Source organism: Poecilia latipinna, unplaced genomic scaffold, assembly GCF_001443285.1.
Source record: "Poecilia latipinna isolate Pla-1442-1.1 unplaced genomic scaffold, P_latipinna-1.0 Scaffold4046, whole genome shotgun sequence".
Classification (NCBI taxonomy): Eukaryota; Metazoa; Chordata; class Actinopteri; order Cyprinodontiformes; family Poeciliidae; genus Poecilia; species Poecilia latipinna.
In genome coordinates this window covers 1-14811 of record NW_015116662.1, presented here as the reverse complement: position 1 = coordinate 14811, position 14811 = coordinate 1, and the positions used below count along the sequence as shown (strand labels likewise).

At 36.4% G+C, this 14811-nt stretch overlaps 1 protein-coding gene across 1 annotated transcript; it reads left to right on the top strand.

Annotated features, from left to right (window-relative positions):
* Window positions 1-14807, top strand: LOC106942111 (unconventional myosin-If-like; the record flags this gene model as incomplete). Its single annotated transcript, XM_015025292.1, has 7 exons — window positions 1-797; window positions 9864-9992; window positions 12435-12524; window positions 12626-12720; window positions 13466-13553; window positions 13644-13733; window positions 14670-14807. Coding segments are annotated over exons 1-7 (633 nt in total), but the record flags the coding sequence as incomplete, so codon positions are not given.
* Between the last annotated feature and the right edge of the window lie 4 nt (window positions 14808-14811).

The following is a 14811-nucleotide window of genomic DNA, read 5'->3' as shown; positions in this document are numbered from 1 at the left end:
TTAAAATTTTGTGGTTTTTTTAGTGTTGTTCCAGCAGAGGAGAAAAACAAAAGAGGCTTTCCAAAGAAACTGAAAACATTCAGAAACTTTAACTTACAACCTTAAATAATGACTCGTATTTAAATGATAAAGTGCCATGAGAAAGTGACTCCAACCTCAGGCGGCCATGCAGGAGGACGCATCTCAAGAAGCTCTAAAACAAACCAAAAACTGCCTGTTCGGCACCTGCACACCCACACGCTCTCCTGTACTCTGTTCCTGAACTCATCAGTTATCAAGGGCGTTGGAGGCTGCGTGAAGCAACCACAGCCTGGGTGGAGTCAGCACCTCTCAAACAAAACACCCATCATCATTTGGCAGCACACTAGAGAAAATTATCCCTCAGCGCCAGCACCGTTCCTCCGCTCATCCCAGAAGAATCTGACGGACTAATTTTGGTTTGCAGCTTTGATAGCTGTAACCAACACACTGGTCATTACTTAATCCTCCCTGGCTGCAGGGAGCATGACAGAAATACAGAAGTAGCTTCTCTGCAGTGTGCGGTGAGCGTGTGTATCTTTGTGTGTGTTCAGTTCTTGTTTCACACACTGCCGGTGGGAGTATGAGGAAGTAGCTGTGACAGCTCTGCTGGAGGTCTTGCAGTGCGAGCGCCTGCTGCTGGTTTCGGCTGTGCCTCCCCTGGGTGATGGCTGCAGTCTAACGAGGTCGAACCGTGGATTTTAGCGGTGCGCACACACAGCTGACACACATTCTCTGGACGGTGGACGCCTGAGGAGGAGAGGCCCACAGGAACAATGGTAAAACACCCCACTTTCATATCCTCTGAGCTGCTTTGACTTGTGTGAACTCAGGTGTGTAACTTTGACATCCGCATTCAGATTTTATCTACAAAGTACAAACAAAAAGTTGGATTTTTGCAACTCTTTTAGTAAGAAAAGTGCTTCTGTGCTGTTTGATGGCTATAAAACTGATAAAACAATTAAACTAACTGTATTTAAAGTAAAACAGCTTTTGTTTATACGACAGATGAGGGTGTCAGACGAGTCAAATTTTCATCTTTACATGACCAGTGATGTGTTTAAACTTAAAAACTGTTGAGATTCAGCTCTTCACAGCAGCAGAATGAGTTTCCCCTTTTTCATGACAAGCCTTTTTGAGACTCAAGCTCAAAGCTGTAAAATTATTTGCTTTAATTTGTGTATTTAAGGTTGAATTTTATATTAACGCATCAGTTTGTACACAAAGAACAAACCTAAAGAGAAGATTTAGGGTTTAAGTGTTGCATTCATTCAAAAATAAGCACCAAAATCCATCATGGTTCAACAAGTATACACATATCGATCTATTGTTTTGCCTTGAGGGATTCATTGCACTCTTTGGGGCAAAAATGCACTCTGTGGGGCAAAAATGCACCAGGGGGCTGCAACAGGAAAAGACCCTAGAGCATGTACAAAGGTTGCAGGTTTCACAAGAGGTAGGGCTGAGGTGAGAGGAGGAAGTGGACTCACAGGAGAGGCCGGTAGTTTCTGTCACAACACTTCCTGAAAATGCTGCCTGTGACTCACACACACACAATCTCTTAAAGATCATCCATAAGAGCAAATTGTTTCTGCCGCCTCCAATGACGCCTTTGAGCCTTTCAAAATAAGAGTCACAGCTGACCTGATTGCCATTGATAATCTGTGTCACAATGTGTTGGGTTAAAAAAATGACAGAAATGACATCTACTCTCAGGAAGTTAAAAGGTTTTTATTTGAGCAACTGTGTGTTAAGTTCCAGTCTCTGGTTCTCTTTTTAAGTTCAATGATCAGTTTATAAGATCAAAGTGAATAAATGTTTCAAAGCAAAATAAAATGAAGGTTGATGCTTTCATTACAAAGTTTGAACTTACTGTATGTCTGATTTCTTTGATGACTGAAATAATTCAAAGAAAACTTTAATATGACGCAAAAGGAGGTAGATTCAGATCCAATACCAGCTTTTCCTGAGAAAACAAACGGCAAGACTTAGATTTGCTAAGATATCTAAAGACAAAGTCACCGAGAAAAAGTAAAATGTTTCAGTCAAGACTGAATGAATTATGCGTCAATCATGCAACAATATTTTATTCTTAAGTATTTTTAGCGGTTAGTAAACAACTAAATTGGTGCTTTACCTCCACAACACGAGATTAACTGTGGCAGAAGATGACGAAAGTAAGATTCAGCAAAACAGGAAGCGACATTAACAACGTAGAGCGGAAGTAACGCTGCGTTCCAGTTACCTGGGAGATGGATTGTACGTCAGACCCGACGTAACGACGTTCTAGGCTGGAGAAGTCGGAATGGTAACATTATTGTTCGCAGAACCGTTAACAAACATCATTTAAAGCTTTACTTTCCGATAAGCTAGCTCCACTTTTCATTTGTTTAGTTTAGCGATACAAGCGCTACATGTAATATTGATTTTAGACTCTATTTTACACGAGTGTCTTGTAAAATAAAACATGTTTCCGCCACAGCTTCGTACACTTGATGCGAGGAGCGGCCATATTTAAAGTCCATTTTACTCGGGGTAGGCGGAGTTGCTCTCAGTGACATTCCGACTTCGGAAGGCGTTCCAGTTGATTTTTCCGACTGGGAAATTAGAATGTCCCAGTTCTGAGTATAAATGGAAGCAAGCACGAACTAAGCCAAAGGGGAGAGAGAAGATTTCTGTGCCTGTACACGCTAAGCTAACATGCATAAACCAGGAAGATCATGTCAATTCCATACTTGGTTAAAACCGTGGCATGAACTGAAAAAACGGCAATAATTAAACACCTAATTAAAACATCTAATTTAGTTTATTTACAAAAGGAAAAACAAGATTTGTTACATTCACATTCGAGGTTATTAAAGAATAAACCTTAAAACGTAGCATGAAAGGAAACGTGTTAAAATATTATATAGTCATAGATATCACTTATCTGAGATTGGGATAATATAATTGGTGAGACTCTGATCAGAAGTTGCAATATTGTTTTCAGTCTGGACTCAATAGTTTCAGGATTTTATTTTTCCAGAGCTGATGAGCGTGGAAACAAAATATTGTCTCATTGTTTAGTTTTGCACCTGGATAGAAGCTATAGAGCAAAATTACAGCAAAAATTATCTCAAAGCACTTAAGAAGAAAAAGTTTAGGTTATAGAGAAATATCTAAGCTAAAAAGAATCAAATGATGCCAAGATAATTCACATAGCAAACAGATTTTGAAAATGTTTGCAAGAACTGAGAATTTCTCTACAAATGTGCCAAATGAGTTCTTTAATCCAGAAACTTTTATACAACCGATATTCAACTCCAGTTCTTGAAGGCTGCTTCTCCCAAACACCTGAATCCTGTAAATGGCTGGTTGCCTCTATAGAGCTGGATAGATATGATGATGAGGAGATTTAGTCATTAGATTCAGGTGCATTGAAGAAGGGATGCATCTAAATGTTGCAGAATAGCAGCTCTCAAAAACAGGAGTTGGGACATTTCTGTGAAATAAATGCAACTGAAGCATTTTTAATGTTTATGTTGAGAGTTTACTAACTTTAGTAAACCATTAATTTCTGTTTTGTGAATAATATGATTTGATATATCAAGGCTTACGGTTCTTGGCACTCTTTAAATGAGAAAGTAACACAGAGTAGCTCTGTGCTTTCATTGATATTTTTTTCTCTTTTCATTCCTGCTTTCTTGGAGGAAAATAACTTTTTGGACAACTGTTCCTTCTTTTTTTGGATATTGTGTAGTTGGACTGATTATTTTTGTAATATTTATGTTTTTGCTATTTTGTCAGGATGCGTAACCATAGCAACAGGCTGGTTTACAACTGCCTGATAAACATTGGAGAAGCTGAAAATGAGGCGAGGAGAGAGAGGAGGAAATTAATTTATTTAATTTTACTTTTGTATTAATAAAGTATTTTTGTATTGAATTGAATCGTCTTTGTTCAAGGAATGGTTGCAAGAAAATGGTTACATGGCTAACTGGGCAATGTCTTGGGATCATGAAGTCAAATCAAACAACCATCTGATGCAACTCTACACTAAGTGAGCACCGAGTGGATTATTCCTCACACTCTGTGTGTTTCTGCTATGAAACAAAGCATGAATATCTTCATCCCACTGTTTAGTATAGCAGGTTATCAGTGATGCTGTGGGCCCGTTCCTCATAGAGCGCGTGGAATCATCAATTCTCTTAATAACAGCCAATTATTATTTTCTTATAGGTTTTATTTTGACACGGGAGCCTTCGTTAGCAGCTGGAGAAAAGTAGAGAAAAAAGAGAAGAGGAAGAGATGCAAACTGAACGCAGGAAAGCTGCATCGAGGATTTTAATCGGACATAAATTTCAAAGCTAAAATATATAAATTTCTTTGCAGATGTTTTTTTGGCACCATAAAGTTTTGAAAGCCAGACTTACATGTAAATACAAAAACCCAAACGAAGAGTTCAGATGAAGGCTGAAATTAATCCCCAATTAAAACACAGTTCAACACTCTAAGGTCAGCCGTTCTGTTTGTGGTCAGATCTGTTAAAGTTCTTCACTGCAATGTTCAAAAATGGATTGTGGGTTTTTTTCTGCTGTATTTTGAGATCAGCTGATCATCAAAGACTCCAGGAAAAAAAAACGGAGCAGATTCTAAAGCTCTTTTTTAACATCACCTCGACTCTTCTGATGAAAACAATCTAGAAAACAAGCTTTACGTCATGACATCAACAGAAGCATATTGATCTGTTAAATATTGGTATTCTGCTTTGCAAAAGTAACTTTGGATATAATCCAACGTAAGAAAAACCGTGTCTTCAGTCAGAGGCTTCTTCAAATTCACTGGAATACAGACAACTACAGGAGATCTTTCTTGCTGACAGCCATCGCAGATTACAATAACTCTGAAGAATTATCAAGTTTCAGTAATAATATATATAAAACATAAAAATAAAGAGATAAAGCTAATTCAAACCACAACAGAATGACACAGATAACCAGTAAAGTCTTTTGAGTTACAGCAACATTTAGTTTCCATTTGGAATCAAGAAAGTACTTTTGAATTTGAAGTATTGTAGTTTTTTAAGGTTGATCAAACAACACTTTAAGTCTTTAAACAAACAAGCAAGCAAGCAGATAAAGAACCTACAAAATGCAGTGAAATATCTTTTTATTTTCGCACTGACTTGTTGAATCAGACGCCATCTTAAACGTGTGCGGTGCGCAGTCACATATTTAGTGCTTACATGATGCAGAAAAGTAGTTTGGCACTAGTTTTGGTTTGATATAAACCAAACCTATGATTTGTTGTTTGTTTAAGCCTTCTGGAAAAAATTAAGAAACCACTTGATAGAATCAGTTTCTCCGATTTTACTCTTTGTAGGTATATGTTTGAGAAAATAAACATTGTTCTTTTATTCTATGAACTACTGACAACATGTCTGAAATTGGAAGCAAAAAAAAATTTTATTTGCAGAAAATGGGAAATGATCAAAATAATAAAAAAGATGCAGTGCTTTCAGACCTCAAATAATGCAAAGAAAACACATTTATATTCATTTAGAAACAACAGTACTAATATTTTAACTCGGAAATGAACATTTGGTGGAATAACCAGGAAGTTTTCAACGGGATTCAGTGCAGCGGGCTCAGAGCTTTATGTCCCAAATCTCCCCTGTTTATAAGCAACGCACAGAAGAAGCATTTTCAAAGTTACTGAGAAATTTTTGTTGTATTTAGACAACTTGCAGTAACAGTTGGCTTCAATTCGAAAGCATTCTTTAAATGTAATTTCCGTGTATCATGGGATTTTAAAATGTAAAAATACAAACTGAGTGACTGTTCTTAGCATTTCCTGTTTTGCTATGTAAGAGAGCTTAATGAAGCAGACTGATTATCCCTGAGCTGTGCATGATGTTTAATACAAGAAGTGCTCGTCTTTTACTAAAATTACCCTACGATCTTGTCTTTAAAGATTTAAAATGTGAGTAAATGTCTGAACTTCTTTCTCTCATCACTCTGATGATGAAACACCACAGCAGGGAGCTTCTTGCATGTCAACGTCAGACTCTGTCTCTGACCACAGACCACATTTTGCCAGCGACAAACCCTGAGTAGCTTCACACATCAAACAGACCAGCATCTTTTGGGGAAAAGAATTTAAAGGTGTCAAACACCAGGTCAGCTGGATTCGAAGACGGCTCCTCAGATTATTTAAAAGGTTTCAGAGTAAAAGCTGCAGTTGGACAATCGTGGCTTTGTTTCCAACAATGTCCAAGTAAAAACAAAACCTGTTTAGGGTTTCTTTAACCTGTTGCCTGGCAGCCAACCTCAGTTTCCTGCAACAACAACCACAACTAGTTTTGCTTTCAACAAATGTATGTGAAGATGCCAAACAGGCGTTTACTGCTGACCTGCATCATCTAATGATATTTATCAAACTATGTCAGAGTTCGCTATTCATACTTTTTTCAACAGTGGTTGTAAAAAGCAGTAGTAAATGTCATGATTTCATATAATTAGCTTTAAAAATGCTTTTTAAATCTCTTTACAAGTTACGACTTGAAACTAAACTTTTTCAAAGTAAGTTTTTCAGGTCATTAATAATAATGACCTTAATTTCCACTTATTAACCTCCTAATCCTCCTGCCTGCTTATTTTATTACTGCTGTGAAACTGCAACCCCCCACTTAATTTCGGTCTTTTGTCACATTCAAATGTTTCAGATCATCAAACACATAACTTGACGAATTACGAAACTCTTTTTTCTAAAGGTTAGAAAAAGTTTTTCAAACCTGTCCCTAATTGAGAAGGTAATTCCCCTCCAAACCTATAGTAGTGTTTTACTAAACCTTAGATGAATTTTGGCCAACTATTTTTTAGAGTTACTTTATAATTCACCCACATCAGAGGATTTTCAAGCATGAACAAATTTAAGGTTATATCCAAAGCGTCTCAATTGGGTTTCTGTATAAACCTTGACAAGGCTGATTTGAAACGTGTGAACTGTCATTTTTGAGCCGTTCTGGACTGAACTTGCTGTTGCAGCTCCAGACTTTCACACTACCACAAAGTCTGGCGGTGGGTCTGATGCTTCTTTTTCTAATGGTTTTATACCAGGACACACACACCTCAAATAGTTCAGATTTTTTCTCGTCAGTTTACAGAATATTATCATAATGGTTTCAGGAATCAGCCTCTGCTCTTTGGTCAGTTTGTAACTCTCCCATTGATGGTATTTTTGCCAGTCTCTCTTTTGTTGATGAATCAGGAACACTGACTCTAAAGGTGATAAGATCGGTTCGATTACGAATCAAAATTGAAACAATTATATTTTCAGCTGGTGTGGTTCACTTTCACACTCCCTTTGAAAGACCTATTCCTCTCTTCGCCTGTGGTGGCGCTGCACCAAAAATCACTCAAGGAAACAACATAAGAACCTCGCAAGAAAACATAAGCAAAACTTCATGATAGTTTTTTTTCCCTTCACAAAATGTAAACAACAGTAGAGTTAGATTTTAGTGGTGTAGGATTTCTATTTTGTGTTGACTTAAAAAAAAAAAAAAAAACACGAGCCATCTAATCATCTAGACACAAACATTTGTTTTGGGTGTATTTACCCAGAATGCCCTGCGCCAGAAAGTTCGGTCCGTTTTAGGGAGGTGTGAATGTGCAATCACACCAAAAATAAAAATCTCTGTCGTATTTCTACTTCATATGTGGATACAAGTGGACCGGAAATAAACCACCCGAAAGCAGGAAGCGGACGGTAGCGCAGGGCATTCTGGGTAAATAAAACCAAAATAAACACGAAAACGCTCGAATCAAGGGCTAGTGGGAGAAATGTCTCGTCGTATTTTAGCAAAGATAAGAGAGAAATCCTTCAACAGCTACAATCTGATGCTTGATCTGATGCATTTTCTGAAGATGGAAGTTGCGCTCCTGTCTTCTTCTGAGGTTCTCATGTCGTTTGCTTCAGTGGCTTTTGGTGCAGCGCCACCACAGGCGAGGGGAAGAACATGTTTTTCAATTAGCTTGGATTGTTTGACGCAGTGTAGAGTGAAAGCAAACCGTCCCAGCTGAAAATGTAACAAATGCTGCACGTCTGGTCCTCAATTGAACCCAGCCTACCAGACTATTAAGTGTGAAAACACCCATTAACTTTGATTCTCATATATTCTTTAGCTAAGGGCACATTTTACAGATCAACAGATAGGTTGTATTTGAGTGAATTTTCTCCAGATCTGGCAGTGATCAGCCGTTGAGGTGTAAACCGAAACAAAATATTGTGGTTAATTGGAGTTCAATAAGGAGTTAATTTCCTTATTAAACGAAAGAGGGGACATTAGCAGCAATTTTTTTTTTACCATAGCACCGTAATTTCAGAGCACACTTGAATATAAGTTTCATCCACTGACTTAAATATGAACTTTTAATGAAATAGAATTACTTTTAATGATTGCTATCTTCATCTTCCTGCTACTAAAACCACTAAAGTTGTCTTCTTCAGTATCAGAGTCCATCAGCCTCATAGACACTTCCTCAGTCTCTTTCATTGTCGCTCTTATAGCGTATAAAGATAGTTTTTGAGCTTGTCCTCTTCACGACACACGAGTCCAGCTTTTGGAAACCCATGGGTAAAAATCGATATTTTATCATCGTCTAAGCCGCAGTTTTCAAAGCGGCTTGTAGTCCAGAAATTATGGTACGAAAAATGTTCTTTCAAACTCTTTTTTGCTCAGGTGATATTTGGCGGATTTTCAGATTTATTTCTTGTTCTGAAACTTTTAGGTGTTAAACATTGTGACAGGTTTTAACCTTTTATGGTTAACAAATAAGGAAATGAAGAAACAGGATCCTATGTCTCCTGTTAGAATTGGGCAGATATAATAAAGCGTTTCCTTTAAAGGTTTTGGTAATTGTTGACCAGAAACTGAGGAACAAACTGTTTCGACACGAGACAGACTCACATCGTAAAACCGGCTGCTAGCAAAGCACAAGAGTTTAATTTGTGTTGCTTTTGTAAAACATTTGAAGAAAATTTAACTTGAACATGAAGGTTCACCTGCTGAAATTAAATAAAAGAAATTAGAGTTAATGAAGAGATAATTTGTCTAAACATTGGTTTTTAAAGTTCTGATAATTTATTAATCTTCATTTGTGAGTTGTTATAACTTAATACTGTCAAACCAAATAATTATTTCTCATTATGCAAGAAAACTGACCTCCCCCAATTAAGCAGGGACACATTTTCTAAACTTTTCTAAAATAACACTATCAAGTTATTTTTAATTAGAAAAATATTTTTTAATTTGAGGTCTTCCAAAGATAATCAAAAATATCAGAGGAAACATGAAAAAAGCTGATTTTCAGAAGGGTCTTTAAAGGTAAATACTTTTCCGCTGCACATTTAGAGTAATTTTAAAGAGGCTCTTTGTTTAATAACAAAGTATGTTTTTTCTAAATTAATGCCCCTTTTACATTGTTTTATTGTCTTTTATGTCTGATTCACTTTCCAACAGAAACAAACTTCTCAAGGAAGGAAAGAAAATAATTTTAATTCTAAATTTGTCAGAGGTCTAAACTAATTTAATTTAATTTGCAGTTAAAGATGAGCAGATATTACTAATATATCAATACAAGTCTTATTTTTATTCTATTAACTGAAGTCTGAAAGCTAGATTTGGTTTTATTCACTTTTTTAGGAACTGTAGTTAACTTACATGGATGAACCATTAAATTTATGGGAGTTATGTGCAACATCAAATCTCATGTGAAGCAGTTTGATAACCTGAGGTTGTTTTTTTTAAATCCAGGACATGTGAAACCAGGAAGAAACACCTGGATGACTAAATTTCTGTGTTTCAGGCGAAGTACCACTGGCAGAGTCAGAATGTCAAGCAGAGCGGCGTGGACGACATGGTCCTGCTGTCCAAGATCACAGAGGACGCCATCGTGGAAAACCTCAAGAAGAGATACATGGACGATTACATTTTTGTATCCTGCAAGCGGTCAGATAATTACCAGATTATCAAGGTTTTAACTTTACTAAATGAAGCTTAGAGAAGTTAAACGACTCATCAGATTGATTATTATTTAGTAGAAATAAACTTGGATTCGATGCATCACTCTGCTCTCAAGCATAAACAGCCCAACGTTTAAACATATATGGTCATAAAAACAAGAGATTCGCTCTTCCTCCTTACTGTCAGCAGAGACTCACTTCCGTCTTCTCAAAGCACAGCTAAACCGTATAATAACAATGAAAAAGCAACCAAAAGAAATGTCAAACTTTATTCACGTTTAGACAATAATTTATATGATTTGTATCTATTATTTATAATTATGGATAATAGTTTAAGTCTCAGGTAAAAGCTGTTTTGATTAGGTTTTCTTTTTAGCCTGACAGGACGGATTTAAACATTTTTAGAAACAGTTTTCATGTCTGCGTGTTTAAGATTTTACTCCTTTTGCTTAACTAACCATGCTGTTGGGAAATCAACAAGGCTGTTTCCTCAAAGTCTATGATGAAGCTTCTTTTCTAAGAGTAAAAAAACTTTTCTTTGTCTCAATTTGATGCCATTCACCACTTAAACACTAAATTTTATCAAAGCTGGGGATCTAAAATTAGTTTAGCTCATTTACATGAAATACAAACACTCAGGCATCTGCCTCTGCTACTAAATCAATCGTCGGTTTCACTTCGAAGGCAGAGAGTTGGGGTATATTTGTTTATTCCTCGACAGGTTTGACGTTTGGACTTTTTTAGCTACCAGGAAGCGAGTTGATTTTATGGCCTGTTATGGTCAGAGCTGCAAGCGTTCAGGAAACACTGAGATCATCCAAGAATGACGGCATGACTTCACTTCATGGTTTCCCCCACCTACAGGCGGGCAGCTGTGGGCCCACAGCCTGTCAGCTGACTGCAAGCATCCATGTTTCTGTAAAACACATGAGATTCAAATCACACGTTAGATCACTTTAGATGTGCATTTAAAACTCAGTAAACTGTAAAAAAAAGAAAGAAAAAAGGAATAACGTAAATCAAAAGTTCACATGATCAAAGGAAAAATGCACAGATCTGATATTAACATCTGTATCAGTGTCGATTCAGTCTAATTGTGTGCTTTATTTATGTTGCATCATATTTATTAGACATCCTTCCTGAATCATTTGAAAGAAAGTTTGTTGCAGTTTATTTTTTACAAAATTGACCAAAGTAGTCGACTTTTTGTTTTTGTCTTTCAGTTTCCTTATTATTTATTTTATATTGCCTCTTGTAGTCCTAATTGCACTGACAGAATAAATTAAATTTGAATTGTTTTTGCATATTTGACCAAGATTTTGAAGCTATTGGTGCATTGGTACTGGTGCAGAGTTAGAAAATACATTTAAGTTTTAAGTAATTCAGCACAGTTTATCTGAATCGGATTGGTATCAGCTGACACTGAAAGTGGATCGGTGCTTCTCTAATTCACATTTCTTCCACATGCATGAGAAAAAATAAACAGAAGCGACTTGTTTTTGTTGCAAGAGTTAATTATGCTGACATTATTCACAGAAATACGTCTAACTGTCCAGTTTTTTCCCCTGTTATTTTTCATTGCTAAGAATTGACTTGTCCTAATTACCCCCAGATCAATATCTGTAATTTGAAGAGGAAAACGTTTCGGCGATCTGGCTTTGTCTCAGATGTAGTTGCTGACAGTCTGACTAAATATTGTTTTTCTTTTTGACTTTATTGTGTCGCGTCACTCAGCTTGTGTCTCTTGCACATCTCCGATAGTGATCAGATATAAACTGCAGATGCATTTGAGATAAATTTGTTTTACAAACCACAAAATTTTGTAAAAATTTTGTGGTTTTGTTTTTTACCAAAACAAAAGCATAACAAGATAAAAGTGCATTATTGCGTTATTTTTCATATATTCTGACATCCGTAATATTGACTCTCTGTTCAAGTTAGCCTTCTCACTTTATTTTTTTTAGTTATTTTATGTTTTCATATCCATTTTCTTTCTGTTTAGTTTGTGTTTTCAATGTTGTAAAGTGTCTTTGGGTGTTTAGAAAGGCGCTGACAAATAAAATGCATTATTATTATTATTATTATTATTATTATTGTACTTTGCAGCATTAACATTAGAGTGATTATGTTAATTATCTTTTCCTTCAGAGAAGGAAAATGTCAGATAAACTAAGGATATTTTGCATTGTAGGTGTGTAGGTGCAGGACAAAGTGGGAGGATTAAATATTCCACTTTTATTCTGATTCACTCGTACATGAAACCGAAAATATCTGGGTATGTTTGTGACTTTCTTTAAAAGAAAATAACTCAAGGTATATTTAATGTTTTAAAAATAGGACTACGGTTCATTCTGCACCAAGAATTATGCTAGACACAACCGTGTTTTTGAGCTTTCCTTGACTCTGCGCCTCAGACGTACATCGGCCCCGTGTTGATATCGGTGAACCCATTTAAACAGATGCCCTACTTCACTGACAGAGAGATTGAACTCTACCAAGGCGCCGTGAGTGAAGACATCTTCACATGAACTTCTGCAGACCTGTGGTGTTTGTGGTGCAGTTCCTCTTCCTGCAGCTCTTTACCCCAGCTTCTGTCTCTCTGCAGGCCCAGTATGAAAACCCGCCACACATCTACGCCTTGGCAGACAACATGTACAGAAACATGATGATCGACGGCGAGAATCAGTGCGTTATCATCAGGTGAAAACCCAAGTTTTCTCAAACTGCTATCTTTTTTAATGTCAATTCCTCTTTTCTGTTAAATTAAGTAAGTAAAACTGACTTCATTTAGCAGCTTTCAAGACTTTAAATCAAAAAACCTGGTAAAAAGTTTTAAATAATTTGGAATAAATCAGGTTTTTGCAGCTTTTTAAAGCTGATTCCCATCTGTTTAAGCAATTAAAATAGCTGAGAAGTCATAAAATGTAGCATTTATTGGTAAAAGCATCAATTTATTACCAAAAGTAATACTTTGGTGAAAACACAAAGCAAGGTTCCTGGTTGTAGATGTAGCAGAGACGGCTAAAGCAGCAAAGAAATAATCCAACATTCAAGGATTTCAAGTATTTTCTTCATTTAGGTAAATTATTTTTTTCCATGCAGTTTTTTATATTTAAAAATGTGGCTGAGGCTTTAAAAGGTCTCTTATATATTGTCTGCATGGTAGTGATAAAAATTATATTAAATGCCTAAAATGCTTGAATTTGACAAAGAAAGATATTTTGAAAGAATAGTGGCCCCAGTACACAACCTAGAGGTACGCCATGGGGAGATGAGCTAAAATATGACCTGCAATTTTAGATAATTACAGGAAAAGACTAACCAGATGAATCTGAAATTCACTCATTAAATGTCAAAGAAGGTATAAACTTTAAACTGACTGATTCAGATGACTTTAATAAAAGTAAATGAGATGAATAACTTAAAAGTTGTGATTTTGTTCTAGCGGGGAGAGCGGGGCTGGAAAGACGGTGGCTGCCAAATACATCATGGGTTACATTTCCAAAGTGTCTGGAGGTGGATCCAAAGTGCAGGTAGAAACAGGAACAAACAACGTGTTTTATTTTTGATTCAAATTAAATCTGAGTAATTTTTTCTAAATAACCGGTGTTTATGCGTCACAGCACGTAAAAGACATCATCCTACAGTCCAATCCTCTGCTGGAGGCGTTTGGAAATGCCAAGACGGTCCGAAACAACAACTCCAGTCGTTTTGTAAGTGAGCTTTTATTTCTCAAACATCACCTGACACAAGACGAGCCAGGAAGTCACATGTATTTCCTCACATTTCTTCAAAAATATTTAATGCTTCAAAACTGTTCCAGTCTGATTAGTTTTTATTATTCTAATACATTCTGCTTTATGTGGTCTTTTTATATTTACAGAACACATTTTGTATATTATTTATAATATTTTATTTTGTTTCATTTATTTGCATGTTTTTATTAAAAAAATTATTTTTATTAAAAAAAATTAACAATTGTATTTTTTATGTGAAAGAAACTGTAAAAACGTTTTAAAGTTTTTAAAGTTAGTTTTTGTGCAAAATACAGAGACTTTCAAAACAACACAAGTAATGCTGGTTCATTTAGCTTTAGCATTAGTTTTAGCTTTACGCAGAACATTAATTGGGTTAATGCCTGCAGAACGTAGCCTGGCTTCAAACATACCAAACTAACACCAGATTGATCTTGACTCGGTTTCATTTCTGTAATTCCCTGAAATACATGTGGAGCTTCTGCACAAACTATATTTATTTAAGCCTGGAATGCCAGTTATGATTTCTGGTTACAAAACGCTAAAAATCCTTGTCTCCAACACAGACAGTAACACAAAACCCACTCGACTTGACTCAGTTCTTTCTCACCACTAATGGTAATTCGCTAATTTCACACCATTAAACCACATCAACTTCCACATGTGCAGCTTTAGCTTGTGAAATTTCCTGTAAGCCTCAGTGAAGCATCATAAAGTCTGTTTATGGGTCACTGCAGCCTCATGCATGCACTTAACGTTCTCGCTCATAATATAAAAAAAAAAATAAATGCAGATTTCTGTTTCTGCTGCAGAGCTTGGTGCATTTCCGGTCCCAGTGACACAAAACAATATGTGTAGTGGTGCAAATGTGACGACTGATTTTGTGTTTACCAGGGAAAATACTTTGAGATTCAGTTCAGCAGAGGTGGGGAACCAGATGGTGGCAAAATCTCTAACTTCCTGCTTGAGAAGTCGAGGGTGGTGAGCCAGAATGAGAGTGAGAGGAACTTCCACATTTACTACCAGGTCAGAGGCG